We start from the raw sequence: 23,864 nt of genomic DNA, 5'->3' as shown, positions 1-23,864 counted from the left end.
ATTATGTTGGGCATTTATATTATTTTGGATTGAAATCTGATTTAAGTATTTGCCTGCAATTTAAGTTCAGTTTTCATATTTTTAAGCATTTGCACCTACAGTTTTTCCCTAAACTATTTTTCCAGGATAAATGCCAACTATAACAAAACCAAGCTTCTCATTTTCCCCTAGAGATCTATAAATTTCTGTAGGGCTCTTAGGGAGATGTCCAGGGGTCAGACTTTCTGACCTGACAGTGCCACTTTTCAGTGCCTTCTTCCCTAACATACAGCTCCAATGTTAGAAAAGCAGAAGATATGTTTGACAGCTACACAGAGAAAAAAATGTACCCTTAATCTGGCACAGCCAATCAAGTAATCCTTCCCACCACCATGTCTTTATTGCTCTGGTCTAGAGCAAGAACACTTGTAAAGAGTGTGCTAAAAACTAGGGTCTGGACTTTTTAAAATCACACCTTCATGTACTTCATGCTCTTTCCACTCATCCTTGGGGAAAGGCAGATGTTCCAGCCATTTCCCCTGTTTAAGATTAAAATCCTGTTAGTTATGCCTGTGGAAGGCAAACAACAGAATTTACAGTGGCTCCCCACGTGGAGTCTGTGGAACATATCAAGCAAGCAAACAGGCACATGCCCAAAAACCCAAGTGGGGAATTGATAACTGCTGCACCCCTTACCCCACCAGAACTAGTAGTGATGAGAAGTTAGCAATTCCTGTTATGAACATGCAGTCAAAAACTGGAACTTCCAAAAGCTTCCAATAATCCAGAAGCATTTTCAACAGTGTGCAGTAGGTGCTCTCACATGGCTGAGTGCATGCACTGCAAGAAGGTGCTCAAGCCTGGGCAAAACCTCTCCAACAGTAGCATGCTCAGACACCTGAACACTCAGGGCACTGCAGTTGGCAAATGATGTAGGTACTGTAGGGGCAACTGGCTTCTTTATTGTGAAGGGTAAGAATCATCAGAGGGCAGAGATTGAGCCACCAGCCCAGGGAAGCAGGGAGGTAAATGGGGAAATAGAAAGAGGTGGTAGCAAATGTCAGACCCAAAACTCAAGAATAAGTTGGATGACATTGCTATGTATGCCATACTTCAATGTTCTATAACCTACTTGTGCCTCTTTCATTCTTTCAATTACTACTCCAAGATTGTGCTCACTCAGTCACTCACTCAACTGTGCTGTGCCCCATGTTGTTGGCACAGTTCCTACTCACTACAGGCTACCTACTGCTCCAATCTGCCTGCCAGTGATTCCTAGGGTATTTGTCTACTTCCCAGGGTGACCTGCTCTCTGCTTCTCCAATGCAGCTGGCATTTCCTGTTGGCGTTCCCACTGTTCAGGGTTCAATCAATATGCCCTTTACAGTCGATTCTTAATACCCTGGCACTGCTGGCTGTTAGTGTGCTGTTTTTGTTTGGTACTATCATCGGGAAGATGTCAAAAGGATACAGAGAAATCCTTTGAACTGTTTTGCCTCTTTGTGCTTTTTTAAAGGGGAAAATGACCACACAGTACCCATATTGAGTGCAACAGAATTCCAGATACCAGGAAATTCTGAATTTTTAAAATTCTAAATCTGAATTTTGGTACTAGTGTTTTTAAAAGAGCTTTAGAGCATCTTCCAACAGTCTATCATGTTGATAGGGAGAGAGGAGCTGCAGGAATAACTTCAGTCAGAGCAGGAAAATAGAGTTTATATAGTCTGTTTTATCTTGTTTCTGTATTCTGCTGTTGATTATGCATTTTTGTAGACATAAACCCATTCCAAATCCAAACTCCAAATGCAAATTTTGGTGCTGGTGCACAGTCCTAGTTTATATCTTTTAAGGTGATTTCACAAAATGCTCGTATTGCTCTAATCCTGTGTGACTTCTGCCACAAAACATCATGTAGTTGGACTCCTGTTCTGATGCATGAAGGTTCAGTTAAAGATTACATTTTCCTCCTTCAAACTAAGACTATATATTTTTCAGCATTTTTAAACTCAAGAGATTGATGCATCCGCTATATATTACCAGAAAGATTAAATGAATTTCACACTCAGTTGTCCTGATAATTGTAGAAAGGCACAGAAACAAGCACAACTTGCCTTTGCTACTTTAAAGCTGCACAGCCTGGGCACCAATACAGCACATCTCAAAGGAACAAAGCTTTCAGATACTAGGAAAGACCTCTCCATTGCAGGGCCAGCCCAAAATATTTTGCGATTTGAGGAAGAGAAGGAAATGGGGCATAGTATTCATGGTCAGTCAATCAACTCTGTTATTGTATTTTATCTCTGTTGTTGGCCGCCTAGAGTAGTCCACCACGACTAGATAGGCGGGATATAAATTAAATAAATAATAATAATAAATAATAGAATTTATTTATTTGGACTTCCAAAAACCTTGTGACAAAGCTCCTCACCAATGACTCCTCAGCATCCTTGGAGTAAGATGAGAAATTCACTTATGGAACTTATGTAGGAGGAGACATTACTGAAGTCCATAAAAATATGCATGGTACACTGAAATTTTCTTCTTCTCTCATAAAAGGAGAATTCAGGGTCATCCACTGAAGCCAAATGATTTTCACACACCACATAGTTAAAACTGGGAAAATAAACCACCACTAGAAGTAGCAAAAGCAACTTGGACAACATTAGAAGAACACTGGACAAATTTATGTCAAATAAGTCTATCAGTGCATATTAGCTAGTTGCAAATTATCTCCAGTATTAGAACATCTAAATACCCATAGACAATATGAACAGGAAGATATCACCGCAGTCACGCCCTGCTTCTGGGCTTCTCATTAGCCACTGCAGGCGTAAATGGGCCTTTAGTTTCATGCAGTATGAACCTTTTCACGCTACTTTGACATCTGAAACAGAAAGTCCCAATGCCGAGCAGAAATACAGTAAACACATATAATTGTAAATCTGATGCCCTTTTATGTCACTCCAAATCAGTTGCCTGAAACTGCAAACCCATTCTTTTGATCCAACTGTGAAAATCAGATGTCAAATCATACAATAGTGAAATCATACAATAGCCAGCAGTCTAACTCTTTACAAGGCAGGTTCATATGTTCATATTTCATTTTTAATATTCCAGGTAAACTTAACAAAAGACAAAATCTGTAGAGACAGATACAACATTCTGGCCATAGGGTGTCTCCATAAATGTGAGGGATTTCATACTTTCCAGAAAGTTCAAAATTTCTTCTACATAATTATGGAGCCAGATATAAAATAGGTACTGGTTTCTGATAGTCGCCAATGTACAAAATCAACAGTCTTCATATCCCTACAGTTTCTTGGTAGCAAGCTCTTGCAGTAATACTACTCCTCCTAGTGGACAAAAAAAAAAACACTATTGTATCTACCACCTCCTAAACAAATAATAAAATACATTTTGTTTTATGCAGAGGATACTTTTCAGTACTTAGCTTCCATATGCAGCTGCTCATTCCTGTAAATCACATAATTACCCATTTTAAGCTAATTCTTATTTCTTAGCTCGTAAAAATAACTGTAACAATGTACTGAAAGCCATACTGATGACACAGGCCAAAGAACATGGAGTGGATTATTTTTTAAATGTAGTTTTAATGTAAATGTAGTCTTTTAAATTATATTTTTGTACATTATAGGTATGTTAAAGGTTCATACAATTTTAATCTGTCCTGAAAAATGTAACGGGTTCTTTTTATAAACCAACATTGTATTATATTGTTTTGTATTGTGCTGTATTGTGATGTATTGTAGTGTAGTGTATTGCATTGCATTATAATTGGATTTTTAAAAAGGTATGTGGTAGCTAGAGTCAACTACAAACCACTTAATCAAGAAGAAGATACAGATAAAACTTTTGAAAAACTAATTGCAAGAATTTCAAACAAGCATGATGTAGTAGTACTAGTAATGGAATATTTCAGTTATCTTGATATCTATTGGGCGGTAATGTCTGCCAGTTATGGTTTTTCCAAGAAATTCCTGGTTGACCTGATATTCTTTTCCTAAAAAAAGTGGAGGAAGAAACTAAAGCAGGGATATCCAAACATTTGAGAAGGGGAACCTAACCAATCCCTCACCCCTGCTGCCTTTGCAAAGACAGCGGGGGTGGAGGATTGCTTAGATCAGGCTTCGTTCCTCTTCCTATCCCCGCTCAGGCATAGGAAGAGGAGCAAAGCCTGACAGAAGCAACCCCCACCTCCGCTGTCTTTGAAAAGGCAGCAGGGGTGGGGGATCGCTTGGGTCCCCCTTCTCTCCTCTTCCTATGCTTGGCCCAGATAAAAAGGCAAGGTGGGCCAGATGTCTGGAGACCCCTGAAGTAGAGGAAAAGATATCCTTGACTTTATTCTAACCGATAGGGATGACTTGGTGGAAGAAGTGGCAGTAAGGGGAACTCTGAGGGAAAGTTACCATGGTTCTACTTGAGTTAAAAACACGGCATAGCCACATGTTGATGCTGGATTTTAGGAAAGCCAGTTTTAATAAACTCAGAACAAATGATAAATAAAGTCCCATGGCACAAGATGCTAACAAAAGGAAGAAAGAAAGAAAAAGAAATCCAAGGTGGGTGGGGGCTTCTTAAAAAGGAAATTTTAAAGACACAATTACAAAAAATTCCAACAAGAAAAAAGTTGGAAGATTGCTAAAAGGACCAATGTGCCTCCACAAAAATCTCGGAGATTACCTGAAAATAAAAAAAGGACACATATAGGAAGTGGAAGGAAGAGTACAGAGAAGTAACAAAGAATTGCAGGAATGGCATTAGGAAAGCAAAAGCCAAGAATGAGCTGAGGTTAGCAAGAGAGACTAAATGTGACCCAAAAAAAGAGCATTCTTCAGGTACATAAGTAGCAAAAGACAGAGAAAAGAAACTGTGGCTCATCTACTTAGTCAGGATGGAAAAATGATAACAAACAATGAAGAAAAGGCTTTGTTGTTATCACCCAACAGACAGTCTATGACTCTCTAGGCAAATAAAGTATAAAGGGAGAGGACAAGATTGCAGCTTGAGATTGCCAAGGAGTACCTTAGTACAATTACTTCGAATGAATTCAGATCTCCAGGGCCAGATGAACTGCATCCAAGAATCTTTAAGGAAACCCTGTCTATTATTTTGTTCAAATCATGGAGGATGGGTGCAGTACCGGATGATTAAAGGAGGGCTAACGTTATCCATCACCTTCATGGATTGCTACTTTGCCGTGGCGAAGGGGCTTGAGTAATTCAGAGAAGTTATGGGCTATGCCATGCAGGAACACCCAAGACAGACAGAAGTACAAGCTGGATTTCGAAGGGGCAGAGGAACTAGAGACAAAATTGCTAACATGTGCTGGATTATGGAGAAAGCCAGAGAGTTACAGAAAAACATCTACCTCTGCTTCATTGACTACACAGAGGCCTTTGACTGTGTCGACCACAACAAACTATGGCAAGTTCTTAAAGAAATGGGACTGCCTCACCAACTTATCGATCTCCTGAGAAATCTAGATGTGGGACAGGAAGCAACAGTTAGAAATGGATATAGAACAACTGATTGGTTCAAAATTGGGAAAGGAGTACGACAAGGCTGGATCTTGTCTCCCTGCTTATTTAACTTATATGCAGAATACATCATGCAAAGGGCTGGGCTGGATGAATCCCAAACAGGAATTAAGATTGCCGGAAGAAATATCAACAACCTCAGATATGCAGATGATACCACTCTCATGGCAGAAAGTGAGGAGGAATTAAAGAACCTCTTAATGATGGTGAAAGAGGAGAGCGCAAATATGGTCTGAAGCTCAACATCAAAAAAACTAAGATCATGGCCACAGGTCCCATCACCTCCTGGCAAATACAGTGGACCCTCTACTTACGGAATTAATCCGTATTGGAACAGTGGCTGCAAGTCGAAAAGTCTGTAGGTAGAATCTCCATTGACCTACAATGCATTGAAAACCGATTAATCCCATAACTGGCAGATTTTATTCTATTTTTGTTCCATTTTGGTTTTTTTCTGGTCTGTAAGTCTATTCTCCGGCTGCAAGTCAAATCTAAATTCTGCGGCCAGAGAAGTCTGTAACTCGAAAAGTCTGTAAGTAGAGCCGTCTGTAAGTCGAGGGTCCACTGTAGAAGGGGAAGATATGGAGGCAGTGAAAGATTTTATTTTCTTGGTCTCCATGATCACTGCAGATGGTGACAGCAGCCACGAAATTAAAAGACTCCTGCTTCTTGGGAGGAAAGTGATGACAAACCTAGACCACATCTTAAAAAACAGAGACATCACCTTGCCGTCAAAGGTCCTATAGTCAAAGCTATGGTTTTTCCAGTAGCGATGTGTGGAAGTGACAGCTGTATCATAAAGAAGGCTGACTGCCAAAGAATTGATGCTTTTGAATTGTGGTGCTGGAGGAGAATCTTGAGAGTCCCCTGGACTGCAAAGAGAACAAACCCATCCATTCTCAAGGAAATCAACCCTGAGTGCTCACTGGAAGGACAGATCCTGAAGCTGAGGCTCCAATACTTTGGCCTTCTCATGAGAAGAGAAGACTTCCTGGAAAAGACCCTAATGTCGGGAAAGTGTGAGGGCAAGAGGAAAAGGGGATGACAGAGGATGAGATGGTTGGACAGTGTCACTGAAGCTACCAACATGAATTTGACCCAACTCCGGGAGGCAGTGGAAGACAGGAGGGCCTGGTGTGCTCTGGTCCATGAGGTCACGAAGAGTCAGACACGATTTGACGACTAAACAACAAAAAAAGTTATCTATATCTTCAAAAATAGCAAAAAGGAGGAACTTGGAAACTACAGACCAGTCAGCCTAACATCAATCCCAGGGTAAATTCTGGAGCAGATTATAAAGTGGTCACTCTGCAAGCTCCTTGAAAACAATGAATTAATAAATGGAAGCAAACACACATTTGTGAAGACTAATCTCACCTCATTTTTGACCGGGTAATCTCTAAATGATATAGATGCAATATATTTTGACTTCAGCAAAACCTTTGACATAGTTACAGAATCATTCTCAGAGTGCACTCTTTCTCAACCCTGGAGGAGGGAAGAAGTGGGATACCCCAAGGCTCAGTCCTGGACCAGTGTTCTTCAAACATTTAATTAATAACTTGAATGAGTGGATGCAGGGAATGTTTATAAAATCTGTGGATGACACAAAATTGGGTGGAATAGCCAATACCCTGGAAGAGAGAAATAAAATTCAAAAACATCTTGATAGGCTGGGGCACTGGCCTGAAAACAACTAAATAAATTTAACAGGAATAAATGTGAAGTTCTACACCTAGAGGGTAAAAAACAAAAACAAAGTTACAAGATGGGGGATAATTGGTGCAGTAAAACTATGAGCAAAAAGGTACTGGAACTGTAGATAACAAGCTGAATATCAGCCAACATTGTGAAGTGGCTGCAAAAAAAAAGGCCAATGCTATCGTAGCCTGCATTAACAAAAGTATAGTCTCCAAATTCTGTGAAGTACTAGTTCCCCTCTATTTGGCACTGTTTAGCCCTTATCATGATTACTGTGCTTAGTTCTGGACTCTACACTTTAAGAAGGATGCTGACAAACTAGAAGTTCAGAAGAAGGCAACAAGGATGATCAAGGGACTGGTGACCAGATGCACAGGTACAGGATAGGTGGTACATGGCTTGACAATAGTACCTGTGAGAGGGATCTAGGTGTCCTGGTGGACCACTGCCTAAGGATGAGTCAGCAGTGTGCTGCAGCTGCCAAGAAAGCCAACACAGTCCTAGGTTGCATCAAAAGGCAGAAAGCACCAAAATCACAGGAAGTGATAGTGCCACTCTATACTGCGCTGCTGAGGCTGCGCTTGGAGTGGTGTATCCATTTCTGGTCATCACAATACAAAAAAGACATTGAGGCCCTGGAAGGGGTGCAGAGGAGAGCTACAAAGATGATAAGGGGACTGGAGGCTAAATCCTATGAAGAATGACTAAAAGAACTAGGTATGTTTAGCTTAACAAAGAGAAGACTGAGGAGAGACATGATAGCCATCATCCAAGATCTGAAGAGTTGCCACAGGGAAGAGGGCATTGATTTATTTATTCTCTATTGTGCCTGAAGATGGGACAAGAACCAATGGGAGGAAATTCGTCAGACGGAGATCCAACCTGGAAATAAGGAAGGATTTCCTGACGGTGAGAATCATTAAGCAGTGGAACAGCTTGCCTCCTGATGTTGTGGGTACCCCATCGCTGGAGGTTTTCAAGAAAACATTGGCCAGCCATTTGTCCAGGATGGTATGAGGTCTCCTGCCTTGGGTAGGGGGTTGGCCTAGAAGACCTTCAAGGTCCCTTCCAACCCTACGATGATTCTATGACTTGGTGAAAAATAAATAAATAAAAGCTTCCACATTGTGGTTTGAGAGCCTTGAGGAGCCACAAAGGGCAAGGGAAGCTCGGGTATTGTTCCTGGTTGGTTTGGCTGCAGAATGAGACAAAGAGTGAGAAAGGGGATTCCCCACACTGAAGAACTGGTCAGAAGTCCAAACAGTTGTTGAACAAGTCGGTCATTAAATGAGGAGATTGTACTGAAACTTTAAGCTAATATCCAGATGAAGGCTGTTTCAATGAGCCTGAGAAATACGGCTGTCACCTTGATATAGCAGCAGCACAAACAACTACTCCACAATTACTACTTCTTGTTCTTTACCAATTGGGCAAAACATTGTACTTCTAGTTATCTCTAGCATGACCCTTAATACTTCTAGCAGGCCTTTTTCTAAACATTCACTATTTTAAGGGAAATGTGTACTATTCCTAAAAATAAAATGACATCCAATGTTAAGAACAATTAATTTGTTTTAATATCCTTTCATTTTACCAAAGCCAGTTGAAATAGTTCCACACAAAACACTTCTGTAAACGCAAAACTAGTTGGGCATAATGGCTACGCCTGGATAGTCGTACTTCAGCAAAATAATAAGAATTGTACTTTTCACAGCACACACAGTTTCAGTGCTCTTCCATTCACACAAGTCACAGTTAAGTCAGAACACCTGTAATCAACCATATTTTTAATACACTTTGACCAAGTTATCCAAATTGAAACAACAGAGAGCTAAGAAAAATATTCCTTATGTGTAAGTATTATATAAAGAAAATTATTTCCTTGGAGGAACAGCTGGGAACTGAACTCGCAACCTCTGGCTCTGCAGCCAAGTAATCAACTCACTAGGCTATTCAACCAGCTACAGCATGGACGAGTAATCATTAATCAAAAAAGCAAAGAGCTTACTAGATCAACAATTATAGAAAAGGTTTTCAATTTTATCCAGTGGAAACTTTAGCCTTGTTCAGATGTTCAATAAGAGGACTAATCTTGGCCCATGAGCAGACAGAGCAGTCTAGTCCCACCCCTCCTGCTTCATAGAATTATGCATAGGGTTGAATCTCAATAGGAGAGTAGATTCAAGGTATAGTGGCTTTCCATATAATCTGAAACCCTGAAAAACAGGTTTCTTGTGTATGGAGATGCTGCCTGCTTGAAGGCTTTTCTGCTATTCAGATTTACTAAAAATTTAATTCTCTGGATACAGAGAAAATGGAGGTGGGCATGGCTAGCTGGCTTCCTCTGTTGACAAAGTAGTGTCAATCCTTTTATTGAATACCTAGACAGGGATTTTGCCACAGTGGAAGGTGCTCCTACTTATTTCAACTGAAGCATCTAACTGCTAAAATTGGAATACCATTCTCCTTAACCCCTTAAAAATGTTTGTGAACTTCAGCACACCTGCAGGAATATAATTAGGTTTACACAGATGATTTCAGTAGGTGGAGTAGAGTCACTTTGTGCAGAGATTTTTCTTTTTATATTTATCATAGAAATCTCTAGGGCTGAGTGGGTGCTAGGCATGCACGAAACTTGAATTTTCCCATGCATCCAGCATTACTGTACAAAGGTCCGCAGAAGGTATTGAAACCATATTCATCTGAATATGTTTATAGAGTTCCTATGATTGGCAACCTTACAGTGGTTCGCAATCACAAGTGTTCTGCAGTTAAATGCACAATGCCTCCTGAAGACCTTATTTCTCAACATATAAACATATAGTAAATAAAAGGTACCTGTCACAAATTACTTTGTAACAAGGGCACTGGGAATTTACTTTTCAAAAGAAATGTAGCAAACACAAATGTCATTTTTTGTGTGTAGTGAGTAATATATTATCTGGATTTTTAAGTTATTTTTGAAGGAAATATTTAGGCATTTTTGACACATCTTAAGAGGAATTTTTCAGGTTTTATTTAATTCTGTCCTAAATTCATAGAATTTGGAAGATGAGTCAGCATATTGTCAGGGTTAAGAGGGGAGGAAATATAATAGATTAGTAGCACACATTAATAGCACAGATTACTAGATACTGTGATTTAAGGACACCCTTCCCTACCTAGTACTTCGCAAATGTCTTGGACTACAAATTCTTCCACTCCCATCAAGCGGATTGCTGGATTTGCACATATGTAGGAAGAGATAGGTTGGGGAAGGCAACTTAAACTCCCCAAAGTGCACTTTTGAAGGAGATAACAAAATGTGGTGCTGGTGAACAATCAGTTTAACCCAGAGTATTCCATGATATTTTCTGTCAGTCCTCTATTTTCTAACATTAGTGTCAACAATTAACAGTTAACATAATGGAGCATAATGCATTAAACATTTTCCCCATGTGACAAATATGCAAACAGATTAGATTTTTTAATTCAGGAAGAGTTATCAAAATCATGCTCTGTCACTATATAGTGTACTCCATGTAATAACAACAGGCATGGTCAAGAGACAAACTCTCTGCACTCTCAGCATACACCACCCAAACAGCAATTTAGTGACCAGAAAAAATAGCTTTTTCTTTAACCACACCTTGCTTAAAATATAAAAAAAGCCAAATGGGGTAGGTTTGTACATCCAGTGGGGTTGATGAAATCTGCTAGCTATTACTAGTTGTTGCATAACATTTATGTCCCCACCTTGCCGGAATGATAGATTGTTTCACCATTGATATTTTGACATTTAAATAGATATTCTGGTGGGGACATTACATACACTGTTACAGACTAGCACATTATATACATACACCTTATATACATTATATACAGTGTGTGTGCATGCACATGCGTACGTGTGTGCATCCGCACACAAGCTCATGTGTCTATTTTTAAGCAGATGAACTGGGTTCCATGACGTATGCAATTAAGATTTAAAGACCCTAATCATACCTATGTCACCAATACTGATAGTGGGGTCTCGACTTGTGAACATTTCTAGTTACGAACTTTTCGAGTTACGTACTTCTCCGTCCGCAAAAATCCATTTCGACTTGCGAACGGAGAATCGACGTACGAACCGAAAAGTGGGGGGGAAAAGCAGGAGAGGTGGGGAAAGCGGGAAATTCAAACTTTGCTGTTGTTCGTCCATTGGCCAGGGAAGACAGAACGGTGCCTAGGACCAAATAAGGGCAAAAAAAAGGTGGGAGAGGCGGGGAAAGCGGCAGATTTGAACTGCTTTCATTCGTCCATTGGCCAGGGAAGAGAGAACAGTTCTGTAGCCTGCTTCCTCGCTCGTCCCAGCGGTTACAGTGCTGTATTCAGCGAGTCTGCCTGGTACAGTACTGACTGGTATTGGCTGGTACAATACTGCCTTACCAGTACCGGGCTGTATATTTTTTTGGATTTTTGTTTTGATTTTTGATTTTTTCATTTTTGATTTTTTCATTTTTGACTGTTTTTTTTTTTTTAAAGCAGAGAGGCTGCCTGTTCTGGGTGAGTACTGTACTGTACTATTCTGCTGTATTGTAATGGGTTTTTTGCAGCTTGGTGGGGGTGGTTAGGGCTAGGTGGGGGGGGGGTTCTGTGCTCTGATAGGTCTTTCAGTTTCTCTGCCTTTTTAATTCTGCTCTTTGGATTTGGGGAAATGTGGTGTTAGACTCCAAAATGAATGCTTTCCGTTTTTCTGCCTTTTTAATTGTGCTCTTTGGATCTGGGGAAACATGGTCTGAGACTCCAAAATGAATGCTTTCCGTTTTTCTGCCTTTTTAATTTTGCTCTTTGGATCTGGGGAAACGTGGTCTGAGACTCCAAAATGATTGCTTTCCGTTTTTCTGCCTTTTAAATTGTGCTCTTTGGATCTGGGGAAACGTGGTCTGAGACTCCTAAATGAATGCTTTCCGTTTTCTGCCTTTTTAATTGTGCTGTGTGGATTTGAGGAAACGTGGTCTGAGACTCCAAAATGAATGCTTTCCGTTTTTCTGCCTTTTTAATTTTGCTCTTTGGTTGGTTGGAAAAGAGTTGTGTGTCTTTGTGCTGAAGAATTCTGTGGGTCAGGTATTTTGGCTTGCAAAGCCTGGCCCAAGGTGTGAGGTTACAAAATCCTGCCTGTGCGTCTTTGTGCTGAAGAGTTCTCTGGGTCAGACATTCTGGCTTGCTTGCAAAGCCCGGGTCAAGGTGTGAGTTCCACACTGCAAGGTGTGAGTTCCACACTCCTGCCCCTGTGTCTTTGTGCTAAAGAATTCTCTGGGTCAGATTGCTGGCTTGCAAAGAAAGGGGTAAAGTGTGACTTCCAGAATCCTGCCTGTCTGTGTTTTGCAGAAGAATTGTGTGGGTCAGGCATTCTGGCTTGCAAAGAAAGGGCTAAGGTGTTGTGATGAGATGGGATATGTGGTTAAGATTTTGTACTGAATATGGTTTATGTGGGAATGAAAAATGCAAGAGAGGTTCCATCTTGTTTCTCTGCATAAATGATCTTTGCTATGCTGACAGGGTGTTTGCTAGTGAGAGCTGGGAGAATGCTTTTCTGAAGGCATGAGAAGAAATGGTGTGATAAGATAGATGGGTTTTGTTGTGGCTCGGTGCAAAACCACAGAAACCCAAACAACATCTGTTAGCCATGAGAAGGAAGGTCAGGTGGTACAGCAGGACTGTTTGCCTAACGACGGACTGTGATTGGATGACATCGTGGGAAGGAGCAGATAAGGATTTGCCAGTTACTCTTGAAAAAGGAACTTTTACCTATGGACAATGTCTTTTCATGACCTACCATTAAGTCTTTCAGGACCTACTCTTAGGTCACTCATGGCCTACTCTTATGACACGCATGGACTATCTCATAGACATGCATGGATTTCTCACACAATCATGGAACACTCATGACACCCTCATGGACTATACTGAGAACTCTTGTGGATTATCCTTTGAACACTCGTGGATTATTCTTAGGACAATATGACTGGAAGCCCTGGAAGGCAGCCCATCTAGGAGAAGGAAAACTCCAAATTTAAACCTCCACTGCCTTGTGGCTATATCCACTTATGGAAAGGGCTTCAGGAGATAACCTCGAGGCAAAATCTGGAGCCGGAGTCCCGGAGGCATTTTCTTTCATTCTGCCAACTCCTGCGACGTTGCTGGAACCAGTTGTATTGGCTCTTGCCTTTCCACTGGACCATTTCAGCGACATGGAGAGGGGGGATTTGCTGCTTGGGTAACAGCCTATCCTCCATATTATTTTACCCAGGCTTCATGCTCTGGAGAGGACACTCCAGCTTCGCATACAGCGTCGAAACAACATGGGAAGTAGCAGTTACCGGTTATAAGTCTCTGCTCAATTGGCGTAGAGCAGACGCCAGGGGCTACTTCTGACGGTGGGAGAGGTCATTGCACCTCACTAGGTAGATACCGCCCGCCTTAAGCTGGGCAGCCCCCAGCCAGTAAGGTGCTACCTCGCCACGGTCTGTTAACCTCACGGGGTGCGTGGGGTTTAGGGTGAATCCCGACAAGCAGATCGACAACCGTGCACCATGCAACAATCATAAGAAAACTTCTGCCCTAAAGCTGGGCACCTGGAATGTACGGACAATGACCCCTGGCTTTCCTGACTACGGCTTTCCTAACGACCTGCAAGAAATAGACGATGTGCGCAAGACAGCTGTCATTGACATGGAACTGAGTAGACTGCAGATGGACATTGTTGCCCTGCAAGAGACAAGACTTCCAGACTCGGGATCTGTCAAAGAAAAAAACTTCTCATTCTTCTGGCAGGGAAAACCATCGAATGAGACCAGGGAGTATGGTGTTGGCTTTGCAGTCAGAAACACCCTTCTGAGATGCATTGTTCCACCCACTGTGGGGAGTGAAAGAATCCTGTCTCTGCAGCTCCACTCATCAGCAGGACCAGTAACCCTCATTAGTGCATATGCACCAACACTGTCATCCACTACAGAAGTGAAAGACAAATTCTACGACGATCTGGCAGCTACTATCAAAAAAGTCCCTGAAAGAGAGTCACTGTTCATTCTTGGAGACTTTAACGCTAGAGTTGGTGCTGATCACAATTCTTGGCCCACTTGTCTAGGCCGTTTTGGCATTGGAAAGATGAACGAAAATGGCCAACGCTTACTGGAGTTTTGCTGTTATTATGGTCTCTGTGTCAGCAACACATTCTTTAATACGAAGCTGCAACACAGAGTTTCCTGGAGACATCCAAGATCCAAGCATTGGCATCAGCTCGATTTGATCCTCACTAGACGTTCTAGCCTTCCTAGTGTTACGATCACACGCAGCTACCAGAGTGCTGATTGCGATACTGATCACTCCCTGGTGTGTAGTAGAGTAAAACTGTGAACAAAGAAATTGTATCACACGAAAAAGGAAGGAAGACCACGTATTGACATCAACAAGACTCGCGATCAAAGAAAAGTGAAGGAATTTGCCCAAGCACTCGAGGAAACCCTTCCAGGTCCAGCTAATGTAAATGCACCTGAACGATGGGAACACTTCAAGAACACTGTCTACAACACCGCCTTGTCCACCTTTGGCAAGAAGACCAGAAAGATGGCTGACTGGTTCGAAGCCCATTCGGAGGAGTTAATGGCAGCCATTGAGGCTAAGAGAAGAGCTCTAGCAGCATACAAAACCTGTCCTAGCGAGTACAACTTGCAAGCTCTTCGAGCCGCTCATAGCCAAGTCCAACAGGCTGCCAGGAGATGTTCCAATGACTATTGGCTTCAGCTCTGCTCTCAGATACAGACAGCAGCGGACACAGGTAACATCAAAGGAATGTATAATGGTATCAAGCAGGCCTTAGGTCCATTACAGAAGAAATCTGCTCCCTTGAAGTCTGCCACAGGTGTGATCATCCAGGACCGAGCACAGCAGATGGAACACTGGGTGCAGCACTACTCCGAGCTATATTCCAGAAAGAATGTAGTAACCGAAGAAGCATTAGATAACATTGAGTGCCTGCCTGTCTTGGAAGAGCTGGACAGCGAACCAACCCTAGCAGAAATAAATGTGGCCTTGGATTCCCTCACCTCCGGCAAGGCACCTGGAAGGGACAACATCCCTGTTGAAGTGCTGAAATGCGGTAAGGAGATCATCATCACCGAACTGTATGAAATCTTTTGTCTCTGCTGGAGGGAAGGTGGAGTACCACAGGACATGAAGGATGCAAACATTGTCACATTGTACAAGAACAAAGGTGACAGGGGTGACTGCAATAACTACCGTGGTATCTCTCTTCTTAGCGTTGTAGGGAAGCTGCTTGCCCGTGTTGTGCTGAAGAGGCTCCAGGTGCTTGCAGACAGAGTCTATCCGGAATCACAGTGTGGATTTCGAGCTAATAGATCCACCACTGACATGGTATTCTCCCTCCGACAGTTGCAGGAGAAATGCAGGGAACAACAACAGCCACTCTTAGTGGCCTTCATAGACCTTACAAAAGCATTTGACTTGGTTAGCAGGGATGGCCTTTTCAAAATACTTCCCAAGATTGGATGTCCACCTCGTCTCCTTAACATCATCAGGTCCTTCCATGATGGAATGAAAGGCACTGTCGTTTTTGACGGCTCAACATCAGATCCCTTTGACATCCGAAGCGGAGTGAAACAGGGTTGTGTCCTCGCACCAACACTTTTTGGGATCTTTTTTGCTGTCATGCTGAAGCATGCCTTTGGAACTGCAACAGAAGGTGTCTATCTCCGGACCAGATCAGATGGAAAGCTCTTTAATCTCTCTAGATTGAGAGCGAAGACCAAAGTCCAACTGAAATGCATGCGGGACTTCCTCTTTGCAGACGATGCAGCCATTGTTGCCCACTCTGCTGAAGACCTCCAACAACTCATGAATCGTTTCAGCAAGGCCTGCCAAGACTTTGGACTAACAATCAGCCTGAAGAAAACACAAGTCATGGGCCAGGGCGTGGACTCACCTCCCTCTATTACCATCTCCACACAAGAATTGGAGGTTGTTCATGACTTTGTGTACCTTGGCTCAACCATCTCTGACACCCTCTCTCTAGATGTCGAGCTGGATAAACGCATTGGGAAAGCAGCTACCATGTTCTCTAGACTCACAAAGAGAGTATGGCTCAATAAGAAACTGACAACACATACCAAGATCCAGGTCTATAGAGCCTGTGTCCTGAGCACACTCCTGTACTGCAGTGAGTCCTGGACACTTTGTGCCCGGCAGGAGAGGAAGCTGAACACCTTCCATATGCGTTGCCTACGACGGATTTTTGGTATCACCTGGCAGGACAGAGTTCCAAATAGAATAGTCCTAGAACGAGCTGGAATTTTCAGCATGCATACATTACTGAAACAGCGACGTCTACGCTGGCTTGGGCATGTTGTGAGAATGGCTGATGGTCGGATTCCAAAGGATCTCCTATATGGAGAATTAGTGCAGGGAAATCGCCCCAGAGGGAGACCACAGCTGCGATACAAGGATATCTGCAAGCGGGATCTGAAGGCCTTAGGAATAGACCTCAACAGATGGGAAACTCTGACATCTGATCGTTCAGCCTGGAGGCAGGCAGTGCGTCACAGCCTCTCCCAATTTGAAGAGACCCTTGTCCAGCAGGCCGAGGCAAAGAGGAAGTCACAAAGGAAGCAATACCAGGGAGCTGGACAGGGGACAGATTGGATTTGTCTTCAGTGTGGAAGAGATTGTAACTCTCGAATTTGCCTCCTCAGCCACACCAGACGCTGTTCCAAGTCCTCCATACAGAGCACGCTACCATAGTCTTTCGAGACTGAAGGATGCCTACAATGACTGGATTACCAGAATGGGATATTTTCTTTTACAGGATTTTCCCTTTTGTACAGGATTTTTCTTTTTACAGGATATTGAGGGACTTTGGACTTTTTCTTACCTAATTGGACTATTTTGTTTCTCCTGATGGATTACCTGATTGGAACTGTTGTTATTCATTTTCTTGGCTTTTTGAATTCTTTTACTGTTTTTGGACACTTGTATATTTTTCATGATTTCTTTACTTCACTGCAGTTTTGTGATTAAATGGATCTTTGGATTGTAGCCAACCCTAAACTGGATAATCTCTGTATAATCTAAACACCTTCTTTAAAATTCTAATAGATTTTGTAGCAACTTCATAACATTTTTATGAAAACTTTTAATTACTATATCAGTTATTTACCAAATCACTGAAAGATTCATACATTATAAAATAACACTCTGATTCACAGTTGTACATTAGCACTCAAAAATAGATAAAACACAAAGAAAAGCTTTAATTATTAGAGTAAATTTGCACAGAATTAACATTTATCTACTTCTTTCAAAGATAAAAAGATCTTACCCAATTAACCTTCTTCAGTGGTTCAAAGTAGTAACAGTGGCAGAAATCAAGAAACAGTGTGTAAGAACTGAGAAGCTCTGTGTAGAAACATAACTGCAAAAACAGCCAGTGGTTATCTTCACCAACACAGTTATTAATCCTGCAGGGGAAAATACAATGTAAACACAGACAATCAAGTATCAGTGCCTTAACTGTGAAACGGTTTCAAGTCAAGCCAACAACCTATAAGTTGAAACATACTATTTCACACTAGGCATGAGAATCAAGTAAGAAAGAAAAATGTTTATCATTATTCTCTTTATTCTTCTAGCAGCTATTGTTATGAGTGACAGAGTGTGTGGGTTCCAAAAAGACCAGCACCCCATGCCTACAAAGATGGAGACTTGCAAGGGAAGATGGGATGGTAAGCCTGATACAAATGTACAAAAAGTTGTAAGAGATGAAGTTTCTATATCAGCAAGAAACTGCATATGTGGACAGAAGTTCTAAATTGGACTTATTTGTCCAGACAAGGAAGGGGAAGCACGCTGGCTGGAAGCAGGTCTGTGGTAAAAGAAGCAAACTGTATACATGCAAAAAGCATTCATGCATGGCAACAACAGACTGGTACCCAGGAAATCGGGGTCTGCCCCCTGCTTGCTTATGCCCACCCTGGTTCAGCCCATAGACACAGCCCACAAGAAAGATGTCTACAAGAAGGATGACCCAGGAGGAGACTGTGGGCTTTGAATAGCGCTGCAACATTGCTCCCATCGCTCTTACCAAAGGACTGATCATTTATCAGGGAAGAGTCTGGTTGTGTGTGTGAGTATGGTGTGCATTTGAAGTGTGAAAGGGGCCTCTTGATACCTTTGTCTTATGTTTTAAATGAATTAAAGCAATAAACATTACATGAATACAGTGATGCCCTGCAAGACTATGTTAATTCATTCCATTGAAATCGCTGTTTTGTGAAAACATCATCTTGCTAAAAGGGTTTCCACATTGGAATGCACTGAAATCCATTTAATGCATTCCAATGGGGAAAACTGTTGTTGTCCAGCAAAAATCACCCATAGGGAAGCCATTTTGTGAAGCACCAATCAGCTGTAAAATCGCTGTATTGCGAAAAACAGAAGCACCGATCAGCTGTAAAAATAGTCGTCTTGCAAAAAACAGTCTGTGAAGCACGGACCAAATCATCGTCCAGCGAAATCCCCCATAGGAAAACCGTTTTACAAATCGCTATAGCGATTGCAAAAAGTCATCGTCCTGTGGATTACCCGTTTTGCAGGGTAATCGTCTAGCGGGGCCCCACTGTACTGTCTGACCTAAAGATTTGATGTACAGTCTCCTTGTCAGTAGTCCGGATGGGGTTTCTCTCCTCTCCTGGTCCCCCTCCCCAGGATATAAAGAACACAAATCCGTCAGGTAACACTATGTGGCCGAGACCAGTCTGGATTGTTGTTTTGGTAATTAGTATGGCTTTGGCTATTGCATTAAGAACTGAGCTCAAGAGCTGAATATGGATTTGGCACATAGTTTGGGACCTAAAATTAAAAACCCAGCATGAGTTCTGCACTCCTGCTTCCTCACGTGCCTCCATCACAGGTCTCTAGTTGTTGAGTTTTACTAGCCAACTTGGCATTTCACAGAAAGTGTGTGGGAAACTTGAGAAAATCACATTCTACTGCTCTGTGTCTAGCATCATCATGACAAAAACAGGAGGGCAGTTGCTTCTATATGAAATCACATTTATCTCTTGCAAACAGAATCTACATGTAAGCTAATTCAGCACTTCAGCTTAGTGAACCAAGATATGTAGACCACCGTGTCACTCGCATATCACCATCTCTTATTCTTTCACTAAGTATAGCACCTAAACTTGGAAGGCCCCAATATCTGCAATCTTCAATTTCATCTGAAATGAGCTATGGTTATGAGATTTCAGGCAAGCCAAGACCTTCGAGTAGCTTCATTCAAATCATGTTTTGAAATCCTGACTGATTTCCTTTCAAAATAAAGAAAACATGCCAGCACTTTCAACCATGCTACTAGATCCAGGGTGGATAAAAATGAATGATTTTTTAAAAAAATCAAATTGATCTAAATCATGATTTAAATAAAAAACTGCTTTTTTAATTTAAATTGTCAAAAAATCCATTTTTAAAAATTTAAATTATGATATACAGTGGACCCTCTACTTACGGAATTAATCCGTATTGGAACTGTGGCTGCAAGTCGAAAAGTCTGTAGGTCGAATCTCCATTGACCTACAATGCATTGAAAACCGATTAATCCCATAACTAGCAGTTTTTATTCTATTTTTGTTCCATTTTGGTTTTTTTCTGGTCTGTAAGTCGATTCTCTGGCTGCAAGTCGAATCTAAATTTTGCAGCCAGAGAAGTCTGTAACTCGAAAAGTCTGTAAGTCGAGCCGTCTGTAAGTCGAGGGTCCACTGTAAATCAATTTAAATCAAATCCACCCTGACTAAGGTAAAGATTCCCCTTGACATTTAGTCCAGTCATGTCCGACTCTAGGGCGCAGTGCTCATCCCCGTCCCCAAGCCATAGAGCCAGTGTTTGTCCAAATACAGTTTCTGTGGTCACGTGACCAACGCGACTAGACACAGAATGCCATTACTTTCCCATCGAGGTGGTACCTATTTATCTACTCGCATTTTTACATGCTTTCAAACCACTAGGTTGGCAGGAACTGGGACAAGCGACGGGAGCTCACTCCATCATGTGGATTCAATCTTACAACTGCTGGTCTTCTGACCTTGCAGCACAGAGGATTCCGCAGCGCCACCACATCTCTGACTAGACTTAAACAAATCAAATCACAATATAGATCAACACTCCCTCTAATTTTCCATAATGCTGCCTGGAGGCTCCCCTCCCCCAGCATGCAGGATTCCAGTAGTGACCAGAAGCAAATGGATGAAAACACCAGCTCAGCTGCATGTACCACAGAGGAAACATTGATAGAGATAAAGGGAAAAAAATTCCCCACCTACAATAAATGGTTACATTCAATTTTTTTTTTCCTAAGCATGAAGAGCACACAAGTTATGCACAATCCATGCAACTTTACTTTTATGAAAAACTACACTCCTCTCTTCTATAATTAAATGATTTTTCCAATTTAGATTGTAATCCTCTACAAATCTAACAAATAGAAACAAATGTAAACATTAACATAGCTATATGAATATTTGAAGATAATTTAGAAATACAGTACAAAAAAACCTCAAGATATTTTGCTCTTCCTGCTGCTAACCTTAAGGAAGATTTTGGCTTCTTTATACAATTATATGGTTAATTTTTTTCATACATCTTAGAAATACAATATTGATGTTATTCAGTTCTGTAGTCTAGCATTAATTCGCATGCACCATAAAAACTGCTACTCAGTTAATTCCTCTGGATTATTTTATGATGCAGTCAAGATTCCAGTTTTCTCTGAGTTAACAGTTAATGAGAAAGTTTTATGTATATCTCTTGTTTCTTATACTCAGTGAGAATGCCAAAAAGTACTGCAATGGTAAAAAGCAACAAATGTGTTGATACAACTTTTTGTCCCAGATGTTTTTTGTTTGCTTGCTAAGGTTTTAAACTGAACATGGCAAGTGGCTGACATGTAGGGCCATAGTTTATAACCTCAATTTTTTTACATTTTCAACAATAACTTTATTTACATTTCTACAGCATTGTATGCCTACCTTCCATGTGAATTCTGCAACAAAATGTGCTTCTGAGGAATTAAAATGTTGTACATGAGGGTTAATGTTCCATTTCCAAAATTTAGCCTTTAATTTTCAAAACAAAAATTTACATCTCATCTCTGGACATCACTTTTTGGGGGTTCCTGATTTTATAGCAATATCATTGAGACGAAGTACGTAAGTGCTAGGAAAGCATAATGAGTCATGGTTATAAAATTAGAAATCAATGTAGCAGAAGAAAATGTGATGAGGGAGTAAACCAAGCTCATCTTACCACGGACAATGATGATCCATTCTCCTAACACAGTGTCCACATCGGCTGCAGTGGTGGGAACGTTTTGGTCTCATCATATTACACTTATTACATAATTCCCAAAAGTCCCTTTCTAAAAAGAGAAAACAAATACAGGGGTAGTAAAGAATTGTCTTTTGGAATTGCCATTATATTTGTCAGGAATAAACAACAGACATCCTGGATTTACAGATACAGTACTGCTGTTAAGGATTTTAGAGGAAAGCTGTATTCCATCCAAAACAGTCAAAACACATTACATATTTCAAAAGATCATTGGATTAGTCCCAGAAGAAAGACAGTATGCATGCACAAAATGAGATTCACCTTTTACCTTGCCAGTTTACAGTGCAATAATAACTTGATAACTATGTGCCAGTTGTAGTGAATTTGGAATAGGCAAGCAAACTGCTGTAAATTGAGAAATCTCATTGACATTATCAGTTGCATACTGAGTTGCACCACTCGGCATGCAACACATAATGCCTATGGAGATTTCTTGTGTGTGTGTGTTTAGTCGTTTAGTCGTGTCCGACTCTTCGTGACCCCATGGACCAGAGCACGCCAGGCCCTCCTGTCTTCTACTGCCTCCCGGAGTTGTGTCAGGTTCATGTTGGTTGCTTCGCAGACACTGTCCAGCCATCTCATCCTCGGTCGTCCCCTTCTCCTCTTGCCATCACACTTTCCCAACATCAGGGTCTTTTCCAGGGAGTCTTTTCTTCTCATTAGATGGCCAAAGTACTGGAGCCTCAGCTTCAGGATCTGTCCTTCCAGTGAGCACTCAGGGTTGATTTCCTTTAGAACTGATAGGTTTGTTCTCCTTGCAGTCCAGGGGATTCTCAAGAGCCTCCTCCAGCACCACAATTCAAAGGCATCAATTCTTCGGCGGTCTGCTTTCTTTATGGTCCAGCTCTCACTTCCATACATCACGACAGGAAAAACCATAGCTTTGACTATTCGGACTTTTGTTGGCAAGGTGATGTCTCTGCTTTTCAAGATGCTGTCAAGATTTGTCATTGCTTTCCTCCCAAGAAGAAGGCGCCTTTTAATTTCAGGGCTGCTGTCTCCATCTGCAGTGATCATGGAGCCCAGGAAGATAAAATTTGACACTGCCTCCATATCTTCCCCTTCTATTTCCCAGGAGGTGATGGGACCAGTGGCCATGATCTTAGTTTTTTTGATGTTGAGTTTCAGACCGTTTTTTGCACTCTCCTCTTTCACTCTCATTACAAGGTTCTTTAATTCCTCCTCACTTTCTGCCATCAGAGTGGTATCATCTGCATATCGGAGGTTGTTGATATTTCTTCCGGCAATCTTAATTCCGGCTTGGGTTTCTTCCAGTCCAGCCTTCCGCATGATGTATTCTGCATATAAGTTAAATAAGCTGGGGGACAATATACAGCCTTGCCGTACTCCTTTCCCAATTTTGAACCACTCAGTTGTACCATGACCAGTTCTAACTGTTGCTTCCTGTCCCACATATAGGTTTCTCAGGAGACAGATAAAGTGGTCAGGCACTCCCACTTTCTTAACTTATGATAACCTATGTCTGAAAGTTAAGCCACTTGAGTAAGTGTGCCACAGGATGTCAATGAATGAATTTCAAATTAACCTTGATTTGCCTAACTCTCTGAACTGCACTTACAAATGCTTTAGGTAATATATTTAATTGTAACAATGTTAATCACAAAAAGGAATTCAATTCAAATATCTCCTTCCTCAGAAGAAGAGAATCTTGTATGCAACCCAAAGTACTGATAACTATTTTACATCAAAAGATGGCACAATTTGATTAATGTCTAAACATACCAAAGCAAATGACTACAGGAAATGTAATCATGTAAAATGACATTTACATAGTCAAATACCTATGACTACAAACAATTCTATGCAGAATTCAATTAATTATATAAAATTACAATCTATAACAACTAGTTCCTCATTGAATTTGTTCACATAGATCCACATTTAAGCCTTCTACTGAGAGCTGCCATGTTTCTCATCCTGTTGAAAAACGACATCATTTGGATGCAGGCAATATGGAAACCCAATATTCAAGATCATTAAACTAGTAATAATGCCAGATGGGAAAATGATTCCCAATCTGTTCCCATAAAGCCAATGTCACAAAGGTGTTACTCTTTAATAAGCAAGTTACCACTAACAGAAGGCAAATTTTCCAATGTGATTTAAGGCAGGCAACAAATGCATCTAACCATACCAACACTACAGAAGTAAATGGACTGAACCATCTCCAAAACAATACATAAT

General features: G+C 41.3%; 1 protein-coding gene and 1 long non-coding RNA gene across 5 annotated transcripts in view; both read right to left on the bottom strand.

Moving 5' to 3' along the window:
* ZDHHC21 (zDHHC palmitoyltransferase 21) overlaps positions 1 to 23,864 on the bottom strand; it is a 71,891-nt gene that overhangs the window by 26,845 nt on the left and 21,182 nt on the right. For all 4 annotated transcript variants that reach the window (XM_020782966.3, XM_078384962.1, XM_078384963.1 and 1 more), the window contains exons 4-5: positions 21,576 to 21,687; positions 17,596 to 17,734 (exon numbers count right to left, since the gene is read on the bottom strand). In XM_020782966.3, the coding sequence (XP_020638625.1) occupies positions 17,596 to 17,734; positions 21,576 to 21,687 (251 nt within the window). The remainder of the gene's footprint in view (positions 1 to 17,595; positions 17,735 to 21,575; positions 21,688 to 23,864) is intronic.
* Positions 12,116 to 12,388, bottom strand: LOC144586574 (uncharacterized). The gene is made up of 2 exons (XR_013541468.1): positions 12,255 to 12,388; positions 12,116 to 12,180 (listed from the first exon to the last, which is right to left on the bottom strand). It is a non-coding gene; the product is annotated as an uncharacterized LOC144586574 (long non-coding RNA).

The sequence above is a fragment of the Pogona vitticeps genome, chromosome 2, assembly GCF_051106095.1.
Source record: "Pogona vitticeps strain Pit_001003342236 chromosome 2, PviZW2.1, whole genome shotgun sequence".
Taxonomy (NCBI): Eukaryota; Metazoa; Chordata; class Lepidosauria; order Squamata; family Agamidae; genus Pogona; species Pogona vitticeps.
This window is presented reverse-complemented; position numbering and strand designations above follow the sequence as displayed.